A 14,298-nucleotide genomic window follows, 5' to 3' on the forward strand; every position below is an offset into this window, starting at 1 on the left:
CAAACGTGTTGTGAGGGTCTGCTGGGAACGTCTGGCAGAGCCCCCTGTCAGAAGTAGCTTCAACTCCCACCTCCGGCAGAACTTCGACCACATCCCGAGGGAGGTGGGGGACATTGAGTCCGAATGGGCCATGTTCCGTGCCTCTATTGTTGAGGCAGCTGACCGGAGCTGTGGCCGTAAGGTGGTCGGTGCCTGTCGTGGCGGCAATCCCCGAACCCGCTGGTGGACACCGGCGGTGAAGGATGCCGTCAAGCTGAAGAAGGAGTCCTACAGGACCCTTTTGTCCTGTGGGACCCCGGAGGCAGCTGATAGGTACCGGCAGGCCAAGCGGAATGCGGCTTTGGTGGTTGCTGAGGCAAAAACTCGGGCGTGGGAGGAGTTTGGGGAGGCCATGGAGAATGACTTTCGGACGGCTTCGAGGAGATTCTGGTCCACCATCCGTCGTCTCAGGAAGGGGAAGCAGTGCAGTGTCAACACTGTATATGGTGGGGATGGTGCGCTGCTGACCTCGACTCGGGACGTTGTGGGTCGGTGGGGGGAATACTTCGAAGACCTCCTCAATCCCATTAACATGCCTTCCAATGAGGAAGCAGAGCCTGGGGACTCAGAGGTGGGCTCCCCCATCTCTGGGACTGAGGTCACCGAGGTGGTCAAAAAACTCCTTGGTGGCAGGGCCCCGGGGGTGGATGAGATACGCCCGGAGTTCCTCAAGGCTCTGGATGTTGTAGGACTGTCTTGGCTGACACGCCTCTGCAACATCGCATGGACATCAGGGACAGTGCCTCTGGATTGGCAGACCGGGGTGGTGGTCCCCCTCTTTAAGAAGGGGGATCGGAGGGTGTGTTCCAACTACAGAGGGATCACACTCCTCAGCCTCCCTGGAAAAGTCTATTCAGGGGTCCTGGAGAGGAGGGTCCGTCGGATAGTCGAGCCTCGGATTCAGGAGGAACAGTGTGGTTTTCGTCCTGGTCGCGGAACAGTGGACCAGCTCTATACCCTTAGCAGGGTCCTGGAGGGTGCATGGGAGTTTGCCCAACCAGTCTACATGTGTTTTGTGGCCTTAGAAAAGGCATTCGACCGTGTCCCTCGGGGAATCTTGTGGGGGGTATGGGGTACCAGCCCCCCTGATAAGGGCTGTTCAGTCCCTGTACGATCGGTGCCAGAGCTTGGTCCGCATTGCCGGCAGTAAGTCGAACCCGTTTCCAGTGAGAGTTGGACTCCGCCAGGGCTGCCCTTTGTCACCGATTCTGTTCATAACTTTTATGGACAGAATTTCTAGGCGCAGCCAGGGTGTTGAGGGGGTCCGGTTTGGTGGGCTCAGGATTGGGTCACTGCTTTTTGCAGATGATGTTGTCCTGTTTGCTTCATCAGGCCGTGATCTTCAGCTCTCTCTGGATCGGTTCGCAGCCGAGTGTGAAGCGGCTGGGATGAGAATCAGCACCTCCAAATCCGAGACCATGGTCCCCAGCCGGAAAAGGGTGGAGTGCCCTCTCAGGGTTGGTAGCGAGATCCTGCCCCAAGTGGAGGAGTTCAAGTATCTCGGGGTCTTGTTCACGAGTGAGGGAAGAATGGAGCGTGAGATCGACAGGCGGATCGGTGCGGCATCCGCAGTAATGCGGGCATTGCATCGGTCTGTCGTGGTGAAAAAGGAGCTGAGCCGCAAGGCGAAGCTCTCAATTTACCAGTCGATCTATGTTCCTACCCTCACCTATGGTCATGAGCTATGGGTAGTGACCGAAAGAACGAGATCGCGAATACAAGCGGCTGAAAATAGTTTCCTCCGCAGGGTGTCTGGGCTTTCCCTTAAAGATAGGGTGAGAAGCTCAGTCATCCGGGAGGGGCTCAGAGTAGAGCCGCTGCTCCTCCGCATCGAGAGGAGTCAGATGAGGTGGCTCGGGCATCTGATCAGGATGCCTCCTGGACGCCTCCCTGGTGAGGTGTTCCGGGCACGTCCAACTGGGAGGAGGCCCCGGGGAAGACCCAGGACACGCTGGAGGGACTATGTCTCTCGACTGGCCTGGGAACGCCATGGGATTCTCCCAGAAGAGCTAGAAGAAGTGGCCGGGGAGAGGGAAGTCTGGGCATCTCTGCTCAAGCTGCTGCCCCCGCGACCCGACCTCGGATAAGCGGGAGACGATGGATGGATGGAATCTCAAAGTGCTACAAAATAAGAATAAATTAACAAAATAATCTATAAAAATAATTTAACAAAATGTCTTTCTAAAAAGAAGAAGAACATGTTTTAACTGAACTCCTCCTACAAATACATTGAAGTTCCTTGCAGTGTGTCTTGAACAGGAATCCAGCTCATAATGACTTGCATTGTATTTTAATAATGTCTGTTTTGTTTTGTGTCTGATTGTTGTGCGAGTATTAGGGCCTGTTTATATATTGTTCATCCATGTAGATGTGACGGTCTGCGTGATGAAAAATGTCAACAGTCAAATTTGCAAACAGGTGTCTTCAGATTTTTGTGTATGCTCGGTCCTATGCACACACGTATGCATCAATGAACATGTGCTAAAGAACAGGCCAGTGTGTGTGGAATGATTCAGTGCAGTGCCACACATACACAACTGTACCATAAACAGAACAGGGTGCACATCCTCTGTCTGCGTTCATTCAGTTTTAGAGTGTAATTGTTTCCTTACTGTACAAGGTAGCCATTTCCTGTCCAGTCTTTCCTGTTGTGTTCATCATATTTTGAAATTATTGAAAAAGAAAAAAAAATTTTTTATCTTTCAGAGACAAGGCATACTCTGTTGGCAAAGCAATATGTGAGAAACTAAAAGAGAGTGTTCCAAGACAGTTGTTTGAAATAGCTGTTCAGGCTGCCATTGGAAGTAAAATCATTGCTCGAGAAACGTAAGTAAATATTTCATATTTTTGAAAATGACTATTTAGAGCAGATTATGCCAAAGCCATTTCAGTGAACTAGATGAAAAATATCTGATCCTTAAACAGAACTGGAAGCCAATGCAAAAACTTAGGAAGCATGTCTACATACATCCTGATTGTAATTTTAATAGTTACCTTTTCATGAGCATTTTTCAATCAGAGATAGGATTTATAGAACATTGACAATGGATAGTTAAGTTAATTAGTAAATCAAGAACTTTGTTAGAGGAATTGGCTCCTGATTCACCAGCACCATTCATTAATTGGCACACTGACACGGTACTGCTGCTAGGCACTAAAACTTCTCAATATGTGACAGCTACTTCCACATCACCGGTAGGAAGGAAAGAAGAATATATCCACATGTTTGAAGATGGTGATTCTACTCCCAAAAAGATCATACTTAGCCGTGCACCACTCCAGTGTGTTTTGTACTGTAGACTCCAGTCAAGTGGAACAAAGAAGACAATTGCATTCATAAATAGCCAAGATTTAACCCATAGGTCCCCAAACTGGGTGGTTTCTAAGACTTGGCTGCACCTTGATATCTTTTCTGTAATGACCATTTACAAGAGAAGAGACAAGATGCATCCTTTGAACCATGTTGTATCTTCTTTTATCCAATCCAGCTTACTGCCAAGCATACAAAAACTTAGCCATCATCATGGAAACAGACACAGTCCAAACATCATATAGAAACAGCCACTGAACCTAATACTCTTGTAGCACCTCCAGCAGGTTTACATGGAGTATGTCGTAAGTTGTATGTTTATACTGAAATGGCCAAAACTCATTATCCCAAATACACCTATGCAAGGGCAAATAGTTGGAGAGCTGTACTTTGACAAGGGGTTAAGCCTTATTGTTCCTCCTGGATATGAAGCTGAACTTCAGAATTTCCAGGCATCTCATCCTCTCCTGCACTTTTGATACTATGGAACTTCTCAACCACCATACTGCTCTCTGCCACAGAAAAAGAACTGATTCACACTTGATGTCTTTTACATACAGGTATGCTACTAAGGGTGTCTCCACTTTGACCCTTTAACTGAGTGAGGAGCACAACACAAAAGTACATTGACTTGACTATGCACCCATTTTGGGGAGTTTCAAAAATTGTTTTTGTGTTTATTTCTTGTTTTATTCCAACCTATTGGCATGTTGTTCTCTTGCGTTAGAAATTCAGTAATAGCATATATAATTTTGCGGTTTTCATATTCCATGTTGACTAGATCGTGAACCAAGAGCATACATTAGAAATCACAAATGTTGAAAACCTGTAATTGAGATATTTTAGTACACAGGAGCAAATATTTTGCTGATTACTAAACTATTATCATAGAATACCCCATTCAAGTTCAGGATCAAAACAATTTCATCATCCCTCAGATTTTGTCTTATATATTGTGTAGTCATAGTCCTTAAGCTATCCGTTTTGAGGTGCAGTTTCCTCACAGACAAAAAGCAAGACTGTACACATGATTACAATATATTTTAAACATGTTTTGAAATACTAACATTTTCTGTTTTCTGCCCTTTAGAATTAAAGCATATAGGAAGAATGTGCTTGCTAAATGTGTAAGTTAACATTGAGTGTTCTACAGATTTTTTTAAATGCATGTCTCTAAAACTGCATATGTAACTGACTGTTAACTTTCTTTTGTTGTTTTACAGTATGGTGGTGACATAACACGCAAGATGAAATTACTAAAGAAACAGGCAGAAGGTAAAAAGAAGATGAGAAAAATTGGAAATATTGAAGTGCCAAAGGACACGTTTATAAATGTTTTAAAGAGAAATGAAAAATAGTGCAACACAGTGTCATAAATTTTGATGGTATATAATGTGAACATAAAATATTAAAACACAAGGATCGAGACATTTTTCAGATAAAAAAAGATTGCAAATAAAACGTATATTTATCTATCATTGAACTGTAATATTCCTGCATGACGCTAATGTATATTATAACATACAAAATGATGTGAGTCAGGTACTAATTACACTGGTCAACAAGCAATTTGCTACTGGGATTCTTTCACCTGTACTTTAACAAATTTCACTTGCTGACTCCAAATCTGAAAACTGTTTTCATCCAGCACGTCCCATTGTTTAGTTATGATGTTCCAGGTCTTGGACAACTAGGGTGATTGGACAGTAAAGGTGATGCATTTCAGCATTTAAGAAATAAGTTTGGTCTCGAGAAAAGTGAAGCCAAAATGAAGGAAGGTGTTTTTGTTGGCCCTGAAATCCGTGAACTGATGCTTGATGACGAATTCAAACGGAAACGGAAACCAACTGAATCAACAACCTCATTCGTGCAGGTTGTCCGGAATTTTCCTGACAGTCACAGAGCAGAGAATTATGCTGAGCTTGCGGAGAATATGCTGAAAGTATATTAGCTTATGGGAGCCAGAATGTCACTGAAGATGCATTTTTTACATTGTCATCTCGACTTTTTTCCAACAAATATAACAAAGATTATAGCAAGATATAAAGGGCAAAATTCACTCTGAGCATGATGGGTGACTACCGTTGGTGCAAAGAGAGACGGATGTGCAGTACAAGCGCAAAAGCGAGTGCCTCCAACATTTTTGGGCAGGCTGACTTCACCTTAATATTGAGGTTAATTGACATAAATATGCTTTAATGTGTCTCTGGTATCGTCTTCTGGTTTGTTTTCAGAATAAACACAAATAAATCAAAACAATTTTGGTGGGACAGAGTTCAAACTCCAGATATCGTGTTGATATATTGATATTCAAAAGTGTCAAAACATCAACAATGTATATTTCAAAAACCTGACGTGCTAGCTTAATTCCAATTTCATATATGAAATCAGTGTAAAAAACGTAATAAAGAGCTGCTCTGAAGTTCCCAGCAGCAAACAAAAAATATTTTTTGTAGACCAGTGTTATTATTTGGATCCAGGTCTCAGCAAACAGAGCTTCAAATAGACATAAAAGAGCTGGTAGTGGTTTTATGAGAGGTGTCATATCAGTGTTATGCTACAGGCCAGGCCCTTGGTTTTATTTTTAAGTTTTTGTTTTTACAGTTGTGCTTGAAAGTTTGTGAACCCTTTAGAATTTTCTATATTTCTGCATAAATATGACCTAAAACATCATCAGATTTTCACTCGAGTCCTAAAAGTAGATAGAGAAACCAGTTAAAAAAAATGAGACAAAAATATTATATTTGGCCATTTATTTATTGAGGAAAATGATCGAATATTACATATTTGTGAGTGGCAAAAGTATGTGAACCTCTAGGATTAGCAGTTAGTTTGAAGGTGACATTAGAGTCAGGTGTTTCCAATCAATGGGATGACAATCAGGTGTGAGTGGGCACCCTGTGTTATTTAAAGAACAGGGATCTATCAAAGTTTGATCTTCACAACACATGTTTGTGGAAGTGTATCATGACACGAACAAAGGAGATTTCTGAGGACCTCAGAAAAAGAGTTGTTGATGCTCATCAGGCTGGAAAAGGTTACAAAACCATCTCTAAAGAGTTTGGACTCCACCAATCAACAGTCAGACAGATTGTGTACAAATGGAGGAAATTCAAGACCATTGTTACCCTCTCCAGGAGTGGTCGACCAACAAAGATCACTCCAAGAGTAAGGCATGTAATAGTCGGCGAGGTCACAAAGGACTCCAGGGTAACTTCTAAGTAACTGAAGACCTCTCTCACATTGACTAATGTTCATGAGTCCACCATCAGGAGAACACTGAACAACAATGGTGTGCATGGCAGGGTTGCAAGGAGAAAGCCACTGCTCTCCAAAAAAAAACATTGCTGCTCATCTGCCGTTTGATAAAGATAATGTGGACAAACCAGAAGGCTATTGGAAGAAGGTTTTGTGGAGAGATGAGACCAAAATAGAACTTTTTGGTTTAAATGAAAAGTGTTATGTTTGGAGAAAGGAAAACACTGCATTCCAGCATAAGAACCTTATCCCATCTGTGAAACATGATGGTGGTAGTATCATGGTTTGGGCCTATTTTGCTGCATCTGGGCCAGGACGGCTTGCCTTCATTGATGGAACAATGAATTCTGAATTATATCAGAATTCTAAAGGAAAATGTCAGGACATCTGTCCATGAAGTGAATCTCAAGAGAAGGTGGGTCATGCAGCAAGACAACGACCCTAAGCACAGAAGTTGTTCTACCAAAGAATGGTTAAAGAAGAATAAAGTTAATGTTTTGGAATGGCCAAGTCAAAGTCCTGACCTTAATCCAATCGAAATGTTGTGGAAGGATGTGAAGCGAGCAGTTAAAGTGAGGAAACCCACCAACATGCCAGAGTTGAAGCTGTTCTGTACGGAGGAATGGGCTAAAATTCCTCCAAGCCGGTGTGCAGGACTGATCAACAGTTACCGGAAACGTTCAGTTGCAGTTATTGCTGCAAAGGGGGGTCACACCAGATACTGAAAGCAAAGGTTCACATACTGTTGCCACTCACAAATATGTAATATTCGATCATTTTCCTTAATAAATAAATGACCAAGTATAATATTTTTGTCTCATTTGTTTAACTGGTTTCTCTTTATCTACTTTGAGGACTTGAGTGAAAATCTGATTATGCTTTAGGTCATATTTATGCAGAAATATAGAAAATTCTAAAGGGTTCACAAACTTTCAAGCACAACTGTATGTGACATTTATTTTCATTATTTTGTAGTCCTTATATCTACAGTATTTACAGCCCATGGACAACACAGTTCACATTTCACAAATTTCAGTCTCGTGATTATATTCATAATCAGTAAATTGCATAAAGCTACGTAACACGTGTAAATGAATGCACTGAATACGTAGATAGTATTAAACACATATATGCAGAAGCAGGATGACCTGCTTAAAGAATACAGATTTTAAGGCTAATGCAGATGTGTGTGTTTATAACTGAATTGTTACATTAATTTTTGTACATTTTGGTATGCAAACTCTCTCCTCCATCTCCATTGGCCAGTAAACTTAAGGCATTAATGGTACTTATTTATCATCACCAGTTTTTATACATGACCAAGAGCAACCTCAAGAGCAAACGTGTGTACAAAAAAGCAAGGAAAACTTAATTGCCAATGAAGATAGTGTTTACTTAAAAAAATGTGCATAAGGAAGTACTTTCTACTTAAATATGTCATTAAATTCAAGCAGGATTTATGTAAATATGCAGATATATTTCTCATTCTTAATTTGCCACCTACAGACAAATATCAGGCACCCATTCACTATTACAGGCTTCTCTTCATTGATGGTAGTACGTGATGTTAAGGCAAGTTTTTATTATTAGCTACTCTCTTCCCAAACCCTACACATACAGTATATTATTTAAATTGACCTCAGACTGGACTTAGCACTAAGACAAAACATAGGTGGGAAAATGTCTAAATGTAGAATTCATGTTTAATTTCCACAGAAGTAATTTCTTAACTAAGGTGTGTCCTGGAATGTAGCATTTTACTTTTGTTTAGTAAGAGTTGGTGATGATTTCTTGGGACTGAGCACATAAAAATTTGTCCTGCATATTTTTGTGCTATTTGCACACAATGTCTGCACACACTTATCTGCCCTGCACTACCAACCAAGTATAGTAAGCTTTGGTGTACTGAAGTGGTGCCTTGCAGGCTCCATAAATTTAAACTTGGATTTGTTTTCTCGTTCTTTTGAAACCTTTCAAAGTAATCATTTTCTTACATTTTCTCACATTCATCTATGTACATGACTGGACACTTACTGCAAGAAATGCAGCAAGTAAGATTTGTAGACTGGCAGAGGACCATAGCTTAATATTGAATTTACCAGAGGGACCAGATACGAGACTAATGTTTGTGACATATTTGCAGGTGACCCAGCGTCTCCTTTTACAGCTCAAAAAAGCCTATTGTAGAATATGGCTTTTCTCTGTGAAGTGTGCTGTGGATGAGAAGTTTGCACAGGTTAGGTGGTCGAAGGAATATCAACGGAGTGTTAGGTTTAAGGCTGCTGTGGAAGGATCAGTCTGCAAAACTGGAAAATTGTGCTTGATGGCCCATGAGTCAGTCAGAGTGTTATTTTGGAATGGGAGGACCAGTGGGATGCAGTTTCATTATTGGTGTTGCTCTTGGAGTGGATGTTATGTGGAGTTCACCTAGCTTGGTTGCGGGCCTTGTCCACAATCTGAGAAGGGTATCACCTATCAATTAAGAAAATCCTCACTCTGAGTACTACATTACAGAAGTGACTATCACTGCAGAGACAACGGAGTCTAAGGAGTTGTAAAAGAGGTAGAATGTTATTATGCCAGGAATGGAAGAAGCTGTTTAGGAGGTGAATGTGTGAGTCAGTTGACTTGTAAGAGGCAGAGGTTTTAAGCAGTTATATTTCAGTTCTGATATTAATTGTAGTTTTAATTTTTATTTTATAAAATTTTTATTTTTCTAGTTTTCAGTGGAGTCATCAATTTTTATTTAGTTCTGTGTTTAAAATTTTAGGTTTTATTTTATTTAGTTCTGGCTTTTTTGCATAATATTAGTACAAGTTTAATTTTGTTTTTCTGTTGTAAGACTACAGATGCTGGCCAACACATATTTCAATGCAAATTATGTTTCAGTCAACAAAATACACTCACAGTTCATAATGTAGTTAAACACAGCTTGACTATCAATGAGCAAACAGATTAAGTGGCCTAAAGAGTACAGTCAGCAAGATCAAATGTTTCAACCCAAGAAACCAGTCTGTGCAAGCACGTTGCTGTTAAGCTTTAAACGAGCACACATTTCGAGAGATTTGTTCATGCTGCAACGATGTCCATTGCACAGATAACCACATAGTGAAAATATTAACTTGACAAGCGTCTGTAATGCAGGTGCACAGACAAGGTCCTATCTACTGGCACCAGCAGACTGTATGTTGGCGATTTCTGCTGGCAGTACTGAAGCAGTGACGTGCGGTGAGGTTCATGGCTGGTGAGGCACGGACTCCTTCATAGTCAGATTTACAAATATAGGAACCCCAAAGAGTAGCTTCTTCACTATTAAGTTGGCAGCATGCACATTGACTACTGGTTATGTTTCATATCTCATCAGCATTCTTTACACACACATAGGTAAGGCACATATTTGGCTAAGAAAGATCGTTACATTTATAGAAAGCGGAGAACACATTTGCTCTGCATCCTCCATGTGTTCTAAATTTGCCGTTGCAATTTCAGTATTCACACTCATTCAATACAAATGAAAGTATAGAGTGGTGTTCGATAAAAGGATAACATGAAAAACAAAAGAATATTTTATTTAAGGTCAAAATTGAGTTTTTAAATATTGTTTTTTTCTTAGTCCGAACCCATTTTTTATAAAATTGAAAAACGTTTATGGTCTTACCTTTATTTGTAAATGAAGTCCATGCGCCTATCCTTCTCCACGAAAATCTTTCTTATAAAAGTCCTTCTCGTTTTCCTTTAGTTTTAAAAGTCTTCATCTTCCATTTTGGCAGTCAGTTGGAACAAAAAATGAATAAATAAACAGACTGCTGCAGTGAACTTGATTTTCTGATATCACTAACTTATTGGCGCCCAGAGCCTCTGCGTAGAAGAACAGCAGCAACAAGCACCTGTTGGGCTCACATCTGTCCCCTTCAGTGCAACAGAGTGAAGCTGGTATTGCGGGCAGCAGTTAGAGACCCTTCTCCTTCAGTGCGCCATGGTACTGTCTGCCTCACCTTCTGGCTTTTCACTGCGGTTTTATGTCCAATCAGCAAGACTAGATATGTCACACACATTCATTAAAGATATTAGCCAGACTGTGGAAAGTCAGGGTGTATAATAAACGCGTGTACAAACAATATATTGACGACATGCAGAGAGACAGCAACAGGCACACACCAATTGCATGCATCAACCCAGTGTGTGAGGGATAGCGCAGACTGAGGGGAGGCTCGTCACAGATGCGCCTTGCATTTCTCCCCTATATTTAATCAGGAAATGAGCAAATTCAGTGATTTTGACTATTATAATGATCAAAATTACTGGAATCATACTGAAAACAAATTTATAGCACAGACCAGTGGACAAATTTATTTTATGATATCATTATTAGTTTTTTTACTTTTCATGATGACAGGCGAGACTGCGTGGCCCTGTATGAAGTGCAGTAATGGTCCCAGATAAGTGCTGGACTTCCACCAAGTACTGATCCAGCTGGTCCGGCACTGAAACTCCAAGACTCTTTTGTTCTTCTTGCACGCTACATTTACTTTTATTATCATCTGCGCTATAATTAAAGTATTTCCACATGTTACTTTCTTGCTTTCTACCCGCAAACATCTGTGCAAAACTCGCCATCGTCAACCACAAGTGCTTACTGCTTCAACCCTACAAGTCAAATGCGCTCAACAAACAAACAACAGTCCTTTGCAGAAGTTGCGCCACGTGACTATCGTAAGCCCAAGTTACAAGATCACCGCATAGTGAAGAGCGCAACATAACTGAACGCTCAGGGCGACCTACAAACAACCCCCCTGCACGACTGAATGAAAATGCTATTGCTGTTTTTTTCTTTTTTTACTCATCCACCCCAAAGACCAGATACCAAAACAGAAGAAGAGCAATGTAGTATATGCCATTCAGTGCAGCGAAGAGTGCCCTGAACTGTACATTGGAGGGACCAAACAGGCACTACACAGGAGGATGGCCCAGCACAGAAGGAGTAACACCTCAGGGCCGGAATCAGTTGTGTACCTCCATTTGAAGGACATTAACGTCCAGATATTGGATAGAGAAGACAAGTGGTTGGAACGAGGGGTGAGGGAAGCTTTGCATGTGCAAATCAACAACCCCTCACTCAACAGAGGTGGAGGCCTTAGGCATAACCTGTCTACAATTTATCATGCTGCCCTTTCATCCATCCCCAGGGAAATCAGGCCCAATTCACACCTCCACCAGGTGGACCACTCTTAACAACCCACTTTATGGGGGTAGGAGGGGCTGTTAAAAGGTGTGACTGTTACATCTACCCACACCTTCCCCTTCCTTTGTTTTACTCTATGAGCCTATTCAGGGCAGGAGTGAAGTGAAACTAACCTGGAGGATAAACCTGTGGTCTTTAACAACATTCCTCAGACTGAAGAAGCTGCTTGGATGAGCAGTGAAAAACGTATCTACCTAACAAGAACGATGTCCAGTTGCCATGACTCAACTACCAGATAATTTCACCTGGATGACTGAGAATCTTCACAGATGTTTAGTTTCTCTGCCTTAATTTCAGTTCTCGTTCTTGTAAAACGAAAAACAATATTTTAAGTTCTAGATCTCGTTTTCATTATGAAAATATCACTAGTAAGTCCTGGAAAGCTGGTAGAAAGAATTATATGAAAAAATGGTAGAGTTGTGGTAGAAACGTCTATTATTCCTTGAGATGGATGGAAACTATTAAATATCTAGTAAATGAACGAATTAATGAATGTGTTGCTGGCGTTTGGTGCTAAACACAGTACTGGCCAGTCATCAATGTATCTTTTGCACAGGTCTGGTACAAAGCCTAGGCAGAAAGAAAAGGGGAAAAAGCACTGTTCCACAATGTTGGCATAGATAGGTCCCCTTCTGGTACCCACTGCAGCTTCACTGAGCTGTTGAATAAAGTTGTTGTCAAATGGGAAAACAGGGTAAGAACCAGTTCTGCTAGGCTGCTGTGACGGGATCCTGGACTGGATGTCTGGTGCAGTCTTTCTGAGGGCAGTGAGACCTTCATTGTAAGGAATAAATTTGTGTAGAGAGGAGATGTCCATGGTAAAGCTAAAGCAGTCAGGACCGTGAAACATTTTAGTGGTCTTAAATGTGCCTAAACCAATGTAGGTGTAGCAATCAGGGACTACAACCTAGATGGATAACAGCTCTTCTTGCAACCATTGCATTTTGCTTCTGAGCTGATGGATCTTTGATTCACTATAGTCTCCAACTGCATATTGATAGGAGAGATGACGTGCCCTGTATTTATGCCAGCTTTGTTCTAATTTACTGCATTCCTTGGACCTATGGGACATCATAGTTTAGGGCCAACTCCCTTTCTCTGCCCTGGTTATATGTTTCTGGACCATCCCTGGCCAGGCACAACCTATATTCTCAAGCCTTTCATCTATCAGTGTTCCACCTGAGGCTGTGGGCTTGGGTAAAACATTTCATTTTGTCTTGCAACCCCCCTACCTGTGGTTAGTAGGTTAGTTTAGATGACCCTAAGTTCCACTTTCAATTGGCTCTAACTGGTCATATGGTGCAGGCAGGCACATTCTTACAATGTAAAAGGTAACAGAGCAAAATTTTCCTTTACATCTTAAGAGTTTATTTTCTAGAACATACTTTACCACTACAAAATTGCCAGTAAAATAGCATATTAAAGTATGAAAGCTGATATGCCAAACAAACATCAGTCATCTTCCAGGAGTGGTACAGGATTCTACACTCAATGCCAATGAAGGTCAGTGCAGTACTAAAAAGTGATGGTATATATACCAAGCACAAGCATAATACATCCATCCATCCATCCATTTTCTAACCCGCTGAATCCGAACACAGGGTCACGGGGGTCTGCAGCATAATACATATTATAATAATTATTTACATGTATATAGTACTTTTCCCACTACACACAGCACTTTGCATAGTGAGTGAGGAGCTACTTTAACCAATGTGCAACATCTACCTGGATGATGTGACGGCAGCCATTTTTGCACCACTATGCTCACCAAACATTCGCTGTTAGGTGGTGAAGGGATGAGAGGCAGTTAACCAATTAGAAGCAGGGGAAGATTAGGGGGCCAAAATTACTAGGCTGCACTAGGACAATGGGCTACACCCAACTCTTTACAAAGGATGTCCAAGGATCTTTTAGGACCACACAGATGACCTCAATTTTATGTCTCATCCAAAGGATGGCGTTATTTTTACAGCAGTGTCCCCCTCACTGCACTGGGGCATTGGGATCCACATTCGGACAAGAGGGTAAAGTCCCTCCTGCTGGCCTCATCAGCAGCAACCCAAGCTTATTGTGGTTGGTCTCCCATCCAAGTACTGGCCAGGCCCAAATATGCTTAGCTTCAGGTGGACAACCTAGTCTGAGGTGCATGGCTATGGCTATACAACTTAACCAAGGACAAACTTATGTTTGCCACCCTTGCTTTAAGCAGTGGTGCCCAATTTACTTATCTGACAGTTGCTGTTAGCATATAAACTTAGCAACAGCAAGAAAGATCTACAATACATGCACATTTTGTTACTTTTACATGAATGACAATGCTCATCATTTAGACATAAAACATATCTAAACGTTCAAAGGTATGTACCCATTTATGTTGTATACTGTATGTATGCAAAGTGTTAAAAGATATTAGTACTACGATAATGCATCAGTTAACTCAATCGTA

The 14,298-nt window shown here is 41.5% G+C and overlaps 1 protein-coding gene across 1 annotated transcript in view; it reads left to right on the forward strand.

Moving 5' to 3' along the window:
* Window positions 1-5,918, forward strand: part of guf1 (GTP binding elongation factor GUF1) — a 34,971-nt gene extending 29,053 nt beyond the window's left edge. The window contains exons 15-18 of the mRNA XM_028801919.2: window positions 2,746-2,865; window positions 4,440-4,476; window positions 4,573-4,891; window positions 5,806-5,918. Coding sequence (XP_028657752.1) covers window positions 2,746-2,865; window positions 4,440-4,476; window positions 4,573-4,707 — 292 coding nt within the window. The 3' untranslated portion in view covers window positions 4,708-4,891; window positions 5,806-5,918. The remainder of the gene's footprint in view (window positions 1-2,745; window positions 2,866-4,439; window positions 4,477-4,572; window positions 4,892-5,805) is intronic.
* Window positions 5,919-14,298: the final 8,380 nt, after the last annotated feature.

The sequence above is a fragment of the Erpetoichthys calabaricus genome, chromosome 5 (genome assembly GCF_900747795.2).
Source record: "Erpetoichthys calabaricus chromosome 5, fErpCal1.3, whole genome shotgun sequence".
Lineage (NCBI taxonomy): Eukaryota > Metazoa > Chordata > Cladistia > Polypteriformes > Polypteridae > Erpetoichthys > Erpetoichthys calabaricus.